The following is a 14,283-nucleotide window of genomic DNA, read 5'->3' as shown; positions in this document are numbered from 1 at the left end:
CTCTTATTGACAAGCGAAAGGAGGGCGTCCAACTAATGCTGCTGGCTGCAGCAAAGCTGTTTCTGGAAGGAGRGTGAAGACCCTCCTCTCCTAGTGCTAACAGCAGTTTGAGAGGAAGTCTGTTGATGGTACTGGTTTCTTTCTGTGCAAAAAGAATTTGTAGGGGGGGAAAAAAAAACCACGAGGCAGCAAGACCTCTCTTCCTCCTCCTCCAACTCTGAGAGTAAGATTAACTGACAAAGGATACATGGATAGCAGCTGTTTCAGTCTCCAGCATGRGGACTGACAGAATGGAAATGTCTGGTGGACTGTAACTGATGCAAATTCCCAGGCTAATGCCAAYTGGTGCCCAATGGACATCTCAGTCCAGGAGCAGAGATTTCTGCATGTCAGTCTCAACGAGCAATCACTTGCTCCACTCCCCAAGAAAGGGTGCTCACAGTGCTATGTATCTCTTCCCAAAAGAGACTGCAAGCATTACTTGGAGCTGATTTTTAACACTCTCAATAAGAACAATTTAGGTGAGCGATGAAGACTTTGTTTGGATTCACTATTTCAAAAGGGACTGCATGAATAATACCAATGATTATGGCTATTTTATTATGAACTGGAGCTTCTGGCAGACAAAAATGGTAGATGAACACAAAGAGAAGAGCACTGTTCAGACAGTTCAGTCCTATTTGAAATTTTTAATATTACTACTCGAGCGAYTGTACTACAGAAAATACACAATCTGCCCCAAGATATCTAGAAGCAGCACCAAAGAGACAGAATAGAAACTCAGAAAGAAGGGAAGGAAAAGGAAGATGTATTGCATTTTGGAGTCAATAAGAGATTTAATCAAACCCTTTCAAATGTTACCTATTCAAAGATGACTAAATATTGAATCAAAGCATTTTACTTGACATTTCTAACTATTTTCATGTTTCCATGATGCTCATTAGCAGAATGTTTATTACCTACTCCTGCTTCTAAATAAAGTCAGTGGAAGTTTTATGTTGAACTGAATATAACTGAAAATAAACAATATCCAACCTTTTTCATTTATTCACAGTTTAAACAGATATACAATAAAAAGAAAACCACACAAGGAAGACATATACAATAATTACATGATAATGGTGTTAGTAAAAGACAAGTTACATATGATCATGTGCAAATAAATGATTAACACCATATTACTAGTATAGAAGTTAATTTATACCTTGGGAGAATATCAAGGATATAGAGAAAACTCTTTGTCCGTGGATCAGATACATCACCTTGCAGACCAGTTCTGAGAAAGAATACAGAAACACCTGTGTGTTACTTGGAGTAGACCGTTATCTGACTTTCATTTTTCTACAGAATGCTGATGCTTTTTACTTTGAGTTTTGAAAGGGGTTCTGCATAGGCATCATGTCCAGATAGGAGGACCTGCTCACGGGAGCAGCGTCCTAAGGAGTGCTCTAAGAAATGAAAGTCTGCCCTGAAATCCATCAGCTCAAATTGAGGTTAGAATTGACAGCATTCAGTAATGAAACTCACTCGCCAGTCTGCAAAGTGCTGAGTGTTCTGGTCTTATCCAGCAAAACCCTTGATGCTTCTGAACGCACACGAAAACTCACTGAAGTCCCTGGGAATACCCAGCTATTTTACATTGAATATATTTGATGATTTCTATGAATTAAAGCCTTACTACCCAAATTTTGCAGGATTTAGCCCTTTGTGAATAACTTTGCTTACGTGACCAAATTCATAACACTAAGCTGGGCAGCTCATGTGACTTAGTTACTTCAGGCCTGTGTTCCTCTAACTTATATTTGTATCAGGTCTTAAAAAGAATAAAGCCCTGGTAGAAGAGTACTGGCATGTCTCTAAATTGATTACTCAAGCACAGTTTTCTTCTCATCATATTAGGAAAAAAAATGAAGGAGGGACTCCTATATACATCACGTTTCACACAAACACATTTTTAAAGATCAGCATCTCTTCAGAGGRATTTCTTATGATCTTACAGTATTCCTGTGAGTTACACTTTTTCACACAAGCAGTTCCACCAGCATCTACAGAACTCTTCATGAAGCTGCTACTCTGCATGATCTACTGATCTATTAGGGATCACTGCTGTCAAAACATATGACCTTAAAACTTATCTGGGAAATAAGAACCCAGTAAGGTCAGTTCTTAATCAGCAAAGATGTCTCCATCATCCACAAAATTATTTCAAAGTCATGATATATATAAAATTTAGAAAACATAACCTATGTGTATATCCAGACTCTGATCCTCTTAATGTAGGCTAAAATAGGAATATTCTTCAGAATTAACTATTTGTACACATGTGCAATTTTCAATGTACAAATAAGAACACACTCCATTCTTAGTCACATATAAAACTGAGGAATTCCAATTCTCCTTCTGGAGTTATCCCAGTGAAAGATCAGGTTGATAATTAAAGGGAAAGAAAGCACACATAAAGGGAAAAATCTTTGAATTTTACTGGTAGAGAAGCAATACTAAGTATAAATTAGAGGCTGTGATAAGCTTAATTCATTTTAATTGACTTAAAATATGCATTAAAAAAGGACGATCATTAATTAAAATTCAAATTGTTGCATTTCTTCCACTTCAGTAAACCTCATGGTCAATAGGGCCACAACATTCTTACTTGTAAAGACAAAGATACAGAGATGAACCGCATAGTTTCACTCTTGAAAACAGTTCCACTCTAACATGTTGTAACCACAGCACTTTTCTCCAAAGGTGCTATACCTACCTTGTAAATGGCTGACAGGGAGGACTCATCAAAATCATATCAAAAGATAATCTGTCAAATTCTTTCAGTGTTATGCCCTGAATAAGGGGGGAAAGAAAAGAAATTTGGGGGTTGTAAATTGTACTATACTTCTAATTCTTCTTTAAAACCAAATTATCCCATTACTTCCACTATATGATCCATCTAGTAAAAAAATCCTTAATCTCCCATTTGACTTAATACCTTCATTCTTCCCTAACGCTTGGCAAACCACAGAATGCAGATATGCATTAACTACTTTGACAATGAATCAAAACCACTGATCGTTTCAGTATCCATACACAATCTTGTTTTATCTAATCACTCTTTCAGAAAAGAGGTGGTAGTTCGTGGTTCTTTCAAAAGATCACATCAAAATATTGACTAGTGATTTCTCCCCATCCATCTGCCGAATAAAGTGTCATTATTCAGGCATTAAGTCTTTTTACCTCAAAAATTATTAAAATACCAAAAACAGGTGAAAAAACGTTAGATCTTCTCAAACGACAAAACATCTGAACAGAAAAATGGCTCAAGTGTTAACCTGATCCGAAAAAAGCATGATAATTTTTTATACAGGTCCAAATTGTGGGTCTTTGATCAAAGACCGAATAAAAGGGCTTTGCTGAGGAGATCTTCATGAAAGCTGAGGAGACTTCCCCACCCAGACCATGTAAATGCAGATAAGCCTCAAAACAGCATCACAGCTCCTAGGCTACCATACCAAATAATGCCATGACGCACTCTTTCAGTCAGTGCTTTTGGTCCGATCTGTCCCTCTATGAATCCAACAACCAAGAAGTTATCCTCAGCATTGTATCCTATTTCTACCCCAGCTACAGCAAAGCAATGCAGAGATTAAGCATTTACACACCTGGAAAGTACTTAAAATCTAAATAAGTGAAAACATAAGATTTTTTTCAGAAGACCTTAAAAGAACAGAGCCTCAAACAAATTCTCTTTTAATATGAATGAAGATACAGTTGTTTTTGTTTTGCAGTMTTTGTGTGCAGGTTTTCTGTGAACTGACTTGTGAAGCAAAATTGTGGTAATTTTATTGTGAGCTTTGGCAAAAAGAAACAGGACTTTTTCACAACAGTATACGGAGGTTGCAGACAAATTTTAGAAAAACACATTACATACGAAATAAATTCAGGGTATTTTTCCTAACTTTATGGTAAGATTTATTTCCCACTGGAAAATAAAGAAAACACACACACACACGCATACATATATTTTAAAGGAATAGATTAAAATTGTTTGCTTAGTGGTAGTTTTGAGATATCAGAAACATTTAGATAATAATCCATGACCTGTAATTCACCATGAACACAATAAATAACACACAGAAAATTATGTATATGGTATGTGTTATGTCTTATGTAACAGTTAACCTTAGACAGATGGATTTTAACTCTTAAACTTTTCATGGAACATTGTAGTGAACTCCTATGTACTCATTAGAGTAAAAATCTCACAAAGCAATGCAAAAGCATTTCTGTTCAAAAAAGAAAGAATAAGGTCTGTGGTACAAACTAATTATAGATATAAAAGTTCCTMTATCTTAAAGTTTAAGCAACACCAGAGGGTCACATATTAAGGGGCCAATAGGAGATGAGAAAGCTAATGATCARGTAACTACGAGCTAGACAAAGAAATCACTCCTTTACATGTTTAGGTATTTCTGCTATATCTATATAGCAAAATGTAACATAACTGTCCACAGAAACAAGACAAAAGCTGCTATTTTTTTTTTAATACATTTAAAGGTCTTACTGACTGCAATCTGCTCTTATCTGTTATAATGACATATAGGTGACTGTTACTAAGCTATCTTCAGTTAGTCTGTTATTACTAAGTGCTGAATAAGCAGCTAACCTTTAGCCACCTACTTAATTCTTACTTAAGCTGGTATCTTAAAAGAAATTCAGTATCTTTTACTGTCATGTTGTAAAACCGTAAAAGGAGATTATAAAGTATGCAGTAACTTATAACTGCACCAAGGAAAACCATGACTAGATTGCCGCTCTAATGGGTTATTAAAATAGGGGCCAATTTTACCAAGTTCTTTTTCAAATAATTTGGACAAGGGACAGAATTACTAAAACATTTGATCTTCCAAGTCCACAAAAAATGCAAGATTGTCCCATCCAGTATATTTTCCTGTGCTTTACTGAGATCAACTATAATTGCAGAAGGAAGGCATGCCTCCTACTGATTTAATTAAATTCTTTTTAAATACATGAAAATATTTTTTTAATCTAAAAACATGATTTTCGTCATTCCTTTAGAGCTGATAAGCATTCTTCTTGACATTCACATAACCTCTCCTGATGCAGTAATCAAGATTTTCAGGAGAAGATCCCAGTGTGAATATGCCTCTACCTCAAAAAGCAGCCACAGTGCAAGAAATCAAAGTTACTGTAAGGCTGCTATCTTCCTAATGCCATAAATTATGTATTTTGTTTCTCCTTGTTACTAATGCAGTAAGCAGCTGAAGAGACAACTTACTTCTAGAGATGCCAGACTAGAGGAGAAAAAACATTCATTACTCACCTCAATTGTTTTTGCCCATAATGGTGTGCTGGGAAAGTTGTGTTTATAAATCTCATTGGCAAGAGTGTTCACATCAACAGCGGCAACAACTTCTGCAGACATGCAGCTATCTAAAATTAAAAGAGGAATTTGAAAACTGTAGCTTTGCTTTACCACTCTAGAAAAATGAGCTCTTTCGGCCGCATTACAGCTATATTCAAAAATAAAACAGAAATTACATGATCAAACTCTGATGTGCTGCCTTTAAAACTTTGTATGAAATACATAACACATTACTAATTGTATGGTCAATACTTCTCTTCCTTATATATCCAAAATGGGAAGCTAACTGTGCACGTCTGAATTTGTATACTGGCACACACAAACTCTAAACAGGGTGTATTTCCACAGTATTCCCACCCGCACGCAGCTCATCTCTGCGACAACAGAGTTCCTTAGCTAGAGGAAYGGGGCCTGAGTCAACCCGCCAAGCCCAGCAGCAACTGACTGAGATTCTCAGCCACTAATGAAAACTTATTCCATAGAAGCCAAATGTGTTATTTTAGAAGCATACTATTTCTCATTTTAAGAAAACAGCACCAATAAATTTGGGTTCCAGGTATGTATGCTGTTGCACTAAAACTTTCAGAAATGACCTGAAAACAGTTTGTGCTTATATTCCAATAAAACTTGGGCCCTGAACCTAAACACTGCTTGCTTTGGGTTCAAGGTCCCAAAACTACTAAGTATGTTGAAGGACAACATCTGGCAGCTCCTGTCTTTTGATAGCAAAGGAAGTATTTCTGATTTCTTGGGTGCACTAATGAAAAAGAGTAACAAATCTACTAACAGCTAAAATCCTAAAAGAAAAAAAAACTAAAAAGGATTTAAGTCAGTGATAATTAGTTTATACAGTAACAGAAAAATAGATACTATAGAAACATAAAACATAAAAATAATGTTGTTTAGTTTACTCATGGCACCACGCCATTCATTATTACTAACGATAGTACCTTCATTGAGGTCACTGTTATAACCACAGGCAGAAAACAGTGAACATACTTCCTGTGCTAGACAAGGCCAACTTCAACACCARGATGTCTACACTAACATCACCATTAAAAAGCCCCAGTTTAAACACAAGCAATTTTTGTAAGCCAAAACAAACAAGACAAATGGCCATATACCTTTGAGTGTCTCAGAACATCTTCAAGTGACACATTAACAAAGGACCTCACTAGCAGTCTTACAAATTACTGCTAGCTGACTAATCATTTACAGTYTGAGAGGATGAAAAACCAAGTACAATGTCCCAAAGGATTTAATTTTGAGTGATGTAGTTAACATCCATTTACCATTTTGACCATTCATGTTTTCAAGCCTATCTTGTTCAAACAAAGATGAAAGAGAAATTTGAGTATCTGAAAGATATTTTAGCAAAGATCAACCTAGTTCTCCTGTGTTTGCTTGGTGCAATACAGGGCAAAAAGAATACAAGTTTTACAAGAAAAAAATTACAGATGACCACCAATTAAAGGTCTACATAAACACCATAAACACCCAAGTTACCATCTTGAAATTCTGACCATAAGTTTTAACTGAAGTTATTAAACATAGGTATATCCATAATGACAACAGAATGACTACACCTGAGATTACAGAACAGGTATGTTAACACTGACATCTAGTGTGAAAAGAACGTCAGCTTAGCAGGTCGACTATCTAAATTTACAAGCGTATTCAAGAATCCATACTTTCCTTTCATCTTCCTAAAACAAACCTGTAACACTTACGTAATGAAAACAAATTTCAAGTACTGTTTAAGAGACTGCCTTTTTCATTTACTCTTTCAGTTTTTAAGACATGCAGCTCTGACAGGCAGATCCCTACCATGGGGTCCAGACACTGTAGAAAAAGAATTAAAAAAAAATCAAGCATYTGAAACTATTATCTAAAGTAACATAGAGTTTAAAAATTACAATTGGAAAAGCAGACACTGCGCTTTCCCTCACAACTCATGATTCAGATGTCCATCCATTTTACTACCATCACTCCAATCTCTTCCTCCATATATACAAGAAAAAAGAAAGATCAGGGATTTGCATCAGAGGACTTTCATAGGCCTGAATGTCTGGAAATACTGAAAGAGAGCACATAACTAATAGTTTATTGAAACCCTTGCAATACAACTTTCAACCTAAACCACTAAACCTAAACTGTTAATGTGCACTGAAAAGAGACAACAACTTTTCCCAAACTCTTCCATCCAACATCCTCTCTTCCTAATTCACAGACCTGGTATGTTTTCAAAGCTTCTCCTCCTTCTGAGAGAACAGCTGTGGGTACTGGGGAGCTCCAGACTCCTTCTGAAAGCTGACCAAGCATATTTTTGTGGAAATACCCTGGAAAAGCRTGAGGGAGCTGGAGTAGACAAGCAGACCTAGCCCACCAAGCCTAACAAAGAAAAGCTGGTGTAAATTTCACACACTAGGAAAGGGAAAGTTATGTAAAGAACGCTTCTCTTGACCTTTCAGTAGTTTTGTTGTTACCTCTGATAACAATCCTGCTATGGCAATTATATTTCTTCATTATTTAAAAATAACTGAATGAACTGAAGAATCAAGACTATCTTTAACTTTCCCCCCAAATTGGCATAAAAACAACTTAGAAATATGTAAATGCCCCCAAACTTCTGACTTAGCGAGATGTTAAATGTACTCTCCCAAAAAACTTACTACAACTTCAATAAAGAAAYGAACATGGCTCTGGAGACATCTGGAAAATGAGTAAGTCCAATTTTCAAAACATGCCACTTTAAGAGAACTACAACTATGTACAAAACAATTTAATTTTAGGCAGACTAAAGAAAACAGACATATTTTTCAAGTGAAACTGATTAGCTGCCGGGATATTTGATTTGCAATATTTCTCATCACCAAAGTTTTTGAACCATGACAACATATTTCTAAAAGATATGCTAGTGCTCAAAAGGAAGTTACAAACATGACGGGGAAGTTACGGAGGGAGGTCTGACAGCCTATTTTTAGGCAGACTAAATCATAATGCTCTCTCTTGGTTGGTATCAGGTGAATTCAAAAGTGTGTCACTCTAATAGAAAGGTACTGATTTTGCACTTGAGTCTTAAAAACTCTAGGATCCACATAGCAGAAACTCTGTAACTGCTAATTAAATTGCATAAAGAAGCAGCAATTAAACCTTGGTCCCCAATTCTCTACTCTGTTGTATGTACAATGCTTGCAAGCCATTTCAGCCATGCAATATTTACTTGAGTGAAAGGGGTACTACTGTAATGATCTGAAAGGTGCAACATTCGCAACAAAAAGAAGATAGGATGCATGTGCTAGCTTCCAGTTTCAAAAAAGCAAACCCAAAGGGTATCATCTTGAAACCTTGAAAATAAAATTTCTGACACCAGCATATCTGTCCTTTTCCACTTCAGAAGCATTGATTCCCTTGTCATGTGTTTCTACCAGACCTTAAATTAACATAGATCTGTTTATATTCACCACTGTACTTTTGTACTAGAATCATCAGTGTCAACACAGCACATGAAATACATTGCATTACAACAAGGGCACAGCTTGGCAGATCTCAGTGTATTGGGAAATCACAGCCAAAACAATTATCTGTTCTAACAGGTATATGGAAACAGATGGAAAAGGGAAAAGGGAAAATTAGCCACATATTGTGCCAGTTCAGTTTCCTTTTAAAATAGGCAGCAAAGATTTCATTTGAGTTGTCAGCTCTGGGCTGCAGTGATTAGGCTGTCCATGACTACAGTCAACACTGTTATCAGTAAACTTGAYACTGGTTTCCTGCAGGATACTTAGCAATTTTTTTCCCTGCTCTGTTCATACACAATTTGTGCATGCTCAGCAGTATAAACCATGTAAATTTATATTTTAAAAGTATTCTATAATAAAGAATTTAGCTGTAAAAACTTGCTCAAATAAGTAATACCTCCATTTTGCATTGTGCTGAAATTCATAGCTGCTTGCCAGTGTTGCCTCCTACCGAATACAGCTATGCTCATTGTTAGTACGCACATCAGTTTATTACGACGCACAGTTCAGTGAGATGATCAAATAAAACGAACAACAACAAACAGAAGACAGGCTACAAAAGACTCAAACTCTCACTCTTTAAAATTTAAATGCAACAGTTAAACAGGAAAACTATCACTAAATTTATCACTGCAAAATCACAATACTTTAAAAAACCTGTCTGTTCCTATTTTATGCACAAAGGGGTTTGAGTGGGGCTTTTCTGGGGGTGTGGGGGGAGCAGGAAATGTTTTGGTTTTGTGACCTGGCAGACTATAAATGCTTGTGGCAGAGACCTGGTATATACTTTTCATGGGAAAACTGCCTAAATTAATAGGCCATGTTAAGTTTGTTTTGGTTTGGGATGAGGAAGAGCAGGCTGTTTATTTGATGGAAAGTTGCTATGGAAAAGAATTTGTGGTCATGGATTTTCTAAAAAAAAAAAAAGAAAAGAAAATTGCATTTTTCAATGCAGATACTCTGTACTTTATATAGAGGCAAACCCTATGTAATCTTGTAGGTTTAGACATATGTGATCTAAACATCTATCTTTATATAGYTTCCAATATTTGGAGTGCAGGGTGGAAAGAAGGGAAGAGACGCACTCCCACCTCTTAGCTGCCTCAATCTTTCAAGCATGTGAATATGAACAGACTCACTGGCCTGACAGAAATATTCACCTGCTTATATTTACARTTACGCATACACGTAAACAAAGTCAGCCCGAAACATGGAATATAGAGTAAAAGAACAAACTACAAGTCTAAAAGTTGAAACTTCTGCATCTTAATCTCAGGTTTGTCAGGATTCCTCTTCTGAAGTTAATCAAGCTCAGTTTTCTAAATTAAATTTTGTTTTTGTCATTAAACTTAATATATCATTAAAAAGGAGTCAAATTCTAAAACTAGAAATTCTGCACATGCTGAATTATCTACAGGTAACCAGCACTGAGCTAGACAACCCCTAGAATTTTTTCTTTTTGAGTTTTGGATTAATATCTACATTTAGGAAAAACCCTCTTTCCATTGTCAAAAAGAACCTGATTCAGCAATGCACGAACACCCTCCCCATAACATTAAGAGAAAGGCTGGGATATAGATCTCTGTGAATTTTCTATAATTCAGTTATTTCCTAGCGGAGACATAAAGCTAAACCTTAAGCTTGTAAGATTACAATCTCAAAAACAAACATATACTCCTTGATGACAAATCCATTCCACTTTAATGACAACTACCAAAACCAGAAACTTCCTCATCCTGCAAATTCAAATACATGCAATCCTGAAATTAATTTTCTGAAAGCTCACAGCCGAAAAGGACACCTAGGCAGCAAAGGCAGCATCAGATTTCCTAGAAAATACCTACAGCCAACTGGAAAAACTGACAATTTCACAGAAAAATACAAAGTTGGACCAGCTCTGCTAAATATAACTTGGGTGTTAATGTGGACAGGAACAAACACTGACACTTAGCTTGCCAGAACTGTAGAATCCCTTTCATAGAATAAATATATTTTCTGGAAGGCTGCCACTGAAGGATTCTATACTTTCTTTTCTAAAATTCTGTATTATCTTTTCTTGGATGTATACATTTATTAGAAACCACATTAAGAGAATGAAGTACAACATATAATCTTCATCTCTCATGCAACTGGTTTAYGAAGCACTGATGAAATAGGGGATTCTCTTGCAAACTTTGTATATATATAAAAAGCCTCTACAATATTTCTATACTTAATTTAAATGGAAGATGCTAAACAATCTGTCATTTGCTAAATGACATCCAAAAAACTGTATCACAGACATTTTCAAGTACCATGGTATCATGTATATACACAGGTCTAAAACATGTGAGAAACCCTATTATTATATACAAAAAGTACTTACAAAGAAACATTTACTTTTCCGATTTAATTACCACATGAAAGCAAACATTTAAATCTCCCTTGCCTTCACTTTGTTTCTTTATAAACTTCTTACAAAAACTGAATCCAGATGACTAAAAGACTTAAAAAGAGAAAACAGGAGGGATCAAAATGCCTGACTGTATCAGTATTCCTGAATGCAATTCATCTCAAAACCAGTGTTATATAATGACCTGCCATTAAATATTTAATTCAGTGCAAATAATATAAAACCCTTTTGTTCCAATTGCCTGGTTATTAGTTTTAACAACATTAAAAATAAGATTTTCATCTAGAAGTGTAAAATTTGCACTTTTTAGAGTCATGGAAATARGGCAATGCAATGCCTACGGGCTGAGTTTCGTGTTTCTTGTCACACAGTTCTCAGAAAAATAAGCAGCCAGATTCAAAATAAGTTWAGCCAACTGTGATGCTGTGTTGTATCAATTTGATGCACAAATTTAAATTGGTATTTAACACTTTAGTACTATCCAGGGTTATTTATGCAAATAAGAATGTAAGTCTCCTATGAACAGTCCCTCCACCTGCCTTGACTGGTACCACTACAAAAGAATCTCAGCCTTACTAGTAATATTTATTGCAATTTCTTCCTTCAAATATAAGCCCAGAAGAACAGAAAGGTAAATTACAACCATGCAATGACCGTGACACAATTGTTTGACAACTTCAGAAACAGAAAGTTTGGGAAAGAAATCTGCCATTTCTGGGAAGTAATTTGAGTATGTTGGATACTCCTTCACCCTCCATACTGTGCAAGATATAAAGGTGGGATACGCACCCAAGCCTTCTCACGCACAGCAGCTATCTGTTGTGGCATTGTTCAATCAGTGTATCTTTCAGATACAAGTTTACAATATTCTGATGATCTCCTCAGGCCACATTCAAAATATGCCTCAATCTTTTAAGTATTCTGCTGTGCTCTATCGTAAACAGTGTTCTTTTAGCTGGAGATTGATAGCCACAGGATATCACATGTGACATTAAAATTTCTTAATTACCACAGAGCATTCACAAGATGTCTATTATTATGTTAAGAACTGAGCCAGATAACATTTGGCAATGTTCTGTTCCACACATACAAACACCAACACACGACAAATAGCTGCATGCAGGACTACAGTGGGGGCTGTTTCAGGAATCAGTTCACTTTCTATGGAAATCATGTATAACATAGCTCCTTATTACATTAACAGCAAGACTACCAGAAAACAAAACATAACTAGTGTATCATTGTTACAGCTATATACACTATATACAACATATAACACTCTCTTTTCATTCCATAAAGACTCCAAAATCTACAACTCTTTACAGAGATATATTTTGCTCTTACTATTCTAAGGATATCTCTAGAAATAAGGAAAATACATTCCTAAAACAGGTGGTTAGGATTACTTGCAATTACCAWTTAGGTAACTTTTGGTATGTTGAACATTTTTACATWTTTTTTTATACATATATATGTGTGCGTGTGTCTGTATTATATATAATATGTATATTGTATATATTGTATATTATGTATTATTATATTATATATATTGTATATATAATACACAAAAATATATAGCAGAAAAAATGCCACACTACAAATTGAGAGTATGCTTTAAATGAATGATAATAAATAGATTCTACTCTGTAAGCATAATTTCTCAATAATAAACAGTTCACTGGAAAAATAACAAGATGAGTTTTGACTTGATGTTTCAAGAAAATGCTCTCTGTTGTGCAGTATAACAGAAGGACTGTCAAAGCTTATGAAGACTTAAGTATCTGAAAGACTGTAGTTAAGATTAAAATTATTACGGTGGTTCTCATAAATTATACAGATTTGTGCTGAAATTGGTACTTAGAACAATAACACAGCTCAGTGTACTTTACAGAGGAGATCAATAGCCCTAACTTAATTTTTTATTTGGGGAAGCCAAGTCATGGAGAGTCCATAAGACTGGCGGAAGGTCACCCAGGCCATAGTTTAACAATTCAGCAAATTCAGCTCTAGGGTTCCCAGTACCAGATCAAAAAAATCTAGTGTGAACTCACTATACCTGTTCATTTTCAGGAAATGGTATAAACTAACCTCATGCTGCCAGGCTTACGTGGGATCACATATGAACTGTTCACCTAACGTTGTGCCACCAAGTCTGCATGAACGCCTAGGGAAAACTGGCTAATCTGGCCAACCATCGCACCGTGTGCCTGCATGATCCCCACCCCATTTGTACCTGGCTGATTCAGCAGCACAAGCGCAGCCTTGCAGGGACCAGCTGCACTAGCCAAGCAGGGCTGCGGATCCCTAATTCCCGCGCCATGACGCTCCTGGGCACCTGGTGCTGCCCAGCAGGCCGCGTGTCCCTTTGGGATTACAGACGCAGGCCACTAACACAAACACACTGCCAGCCAAAAAAACAGCTGCTAATCCCTTCACATCGCCCCCATCCCTCCATTTCTGGGGCGCACAGCGGCGGCAGCCCCCTAACATCAGGCCGGGCCTGTGAGACCGCCTTCCCSCTGGCTCCTTTCAACACCAACTCCACCGCTATAGCACCATCTTCGCGCCTCTGACCTGCTTCCGTGGCTGGGGAGGAGGGAATGGGGGCTCCCTCCCAGCCCTGAGCTCCCTCCCACACGGTGCTTGTGCAAGACGGGGAAGGGGCGACATGAACGGGCGGGCAGAGGGTGAAGGAGAGCAGAGGGGCCATCTTAGCCCGCCCTAGCGAGAAGATGGCGCCTCCGCAGCCCTCCGGGTCGGGGTCCTGGCGAGAAGATGGCGCCCCCAGCCCCCGAGGGCCGAGGTCGGGCTGCGGCGGCGGCAGCGAGCTCTGAAGGAGGCGCTGGCGGCGGAGACTGGCCGGTACCTTTCAGGGCTTGGTGCATCCCCCCGATGCCGCTGTAGAGCTCCAGCACCCGGAGCGGCGCCATTCTGCAGCAGCCGGCGCCACGGCCCGCCCCTGCCAGTGCCTCCCCGCGCGCCGCCCGCCCGTTCCG

The 14,283-nt window shown here is 37.4% G+C and overlaps 1 protein-coding gene across 6 annotated transcripts in view; it reads right to left on the bottom strand.

Moving 5' to 3' along the window:
* TRDMT1 (tRNA aspartic acid methyltransferase 1) overlaps positions 1–14,261 on the bottom strand; it is a 30,825-nt gene extending 16,564 nt beyond the window's left edge. For 3 of the 6 annotated variants that reach the window (XR_003256945.1, XR_003256946.1, XR_003256947.1), the window contains exons 1-4: positions 14,154–14,261; positions 5,333–5,442; positions 2,759–2,835; positions 1,205–1,276 (exon numbers count right to left, since the gene is read on the bottom strand). Coding sequence is in view for 3 of the 6 variants with exons in the window: in XM_026087141.1 (XP_025942926.1) it covers positions 1,205–1,276; positions 2,759–2,835; positions 5,333–5,442; positions 14,154–14,217 (323 nt within the window). In the remaining 3 variants the exon portion in view is untranslated. Of the gene's footprint in view, positions 1–1,204; positions 1,277–2,758; positions 2,836–5,332; positions 5,443–14,153 lie in introns of those variants that run through there. The other 3 variants (XM_026087141.1, XM_026087142.1, XM_026087144.1) reach the window with 3 other exon arrangements.
* Between the last annotated feature and the right edge of the window lie 22 nt (positions 14,262–14,283).

The sequence above is a fragment of the Apteryx rowi genome, unplaced genomic scaffold (assembly GCF_003343035.1).
Source record: "Apteryx rowi isolate R43461 unplaced genomic scaffold, aptRow1 scaffold_704, whole genome shotgun sequence".
Lineage (NCBI taxonomy): Eukaryota > Metazoa > Chordata > Aves > Apterygiformes > Apterygidae > Apteryx > Apteryx rowi.
The sequence above is the reverse complement of the archived record's forward strand: the minus strand, read 5'-3'. Positions and strand labels throughout refer to the sequence as shown.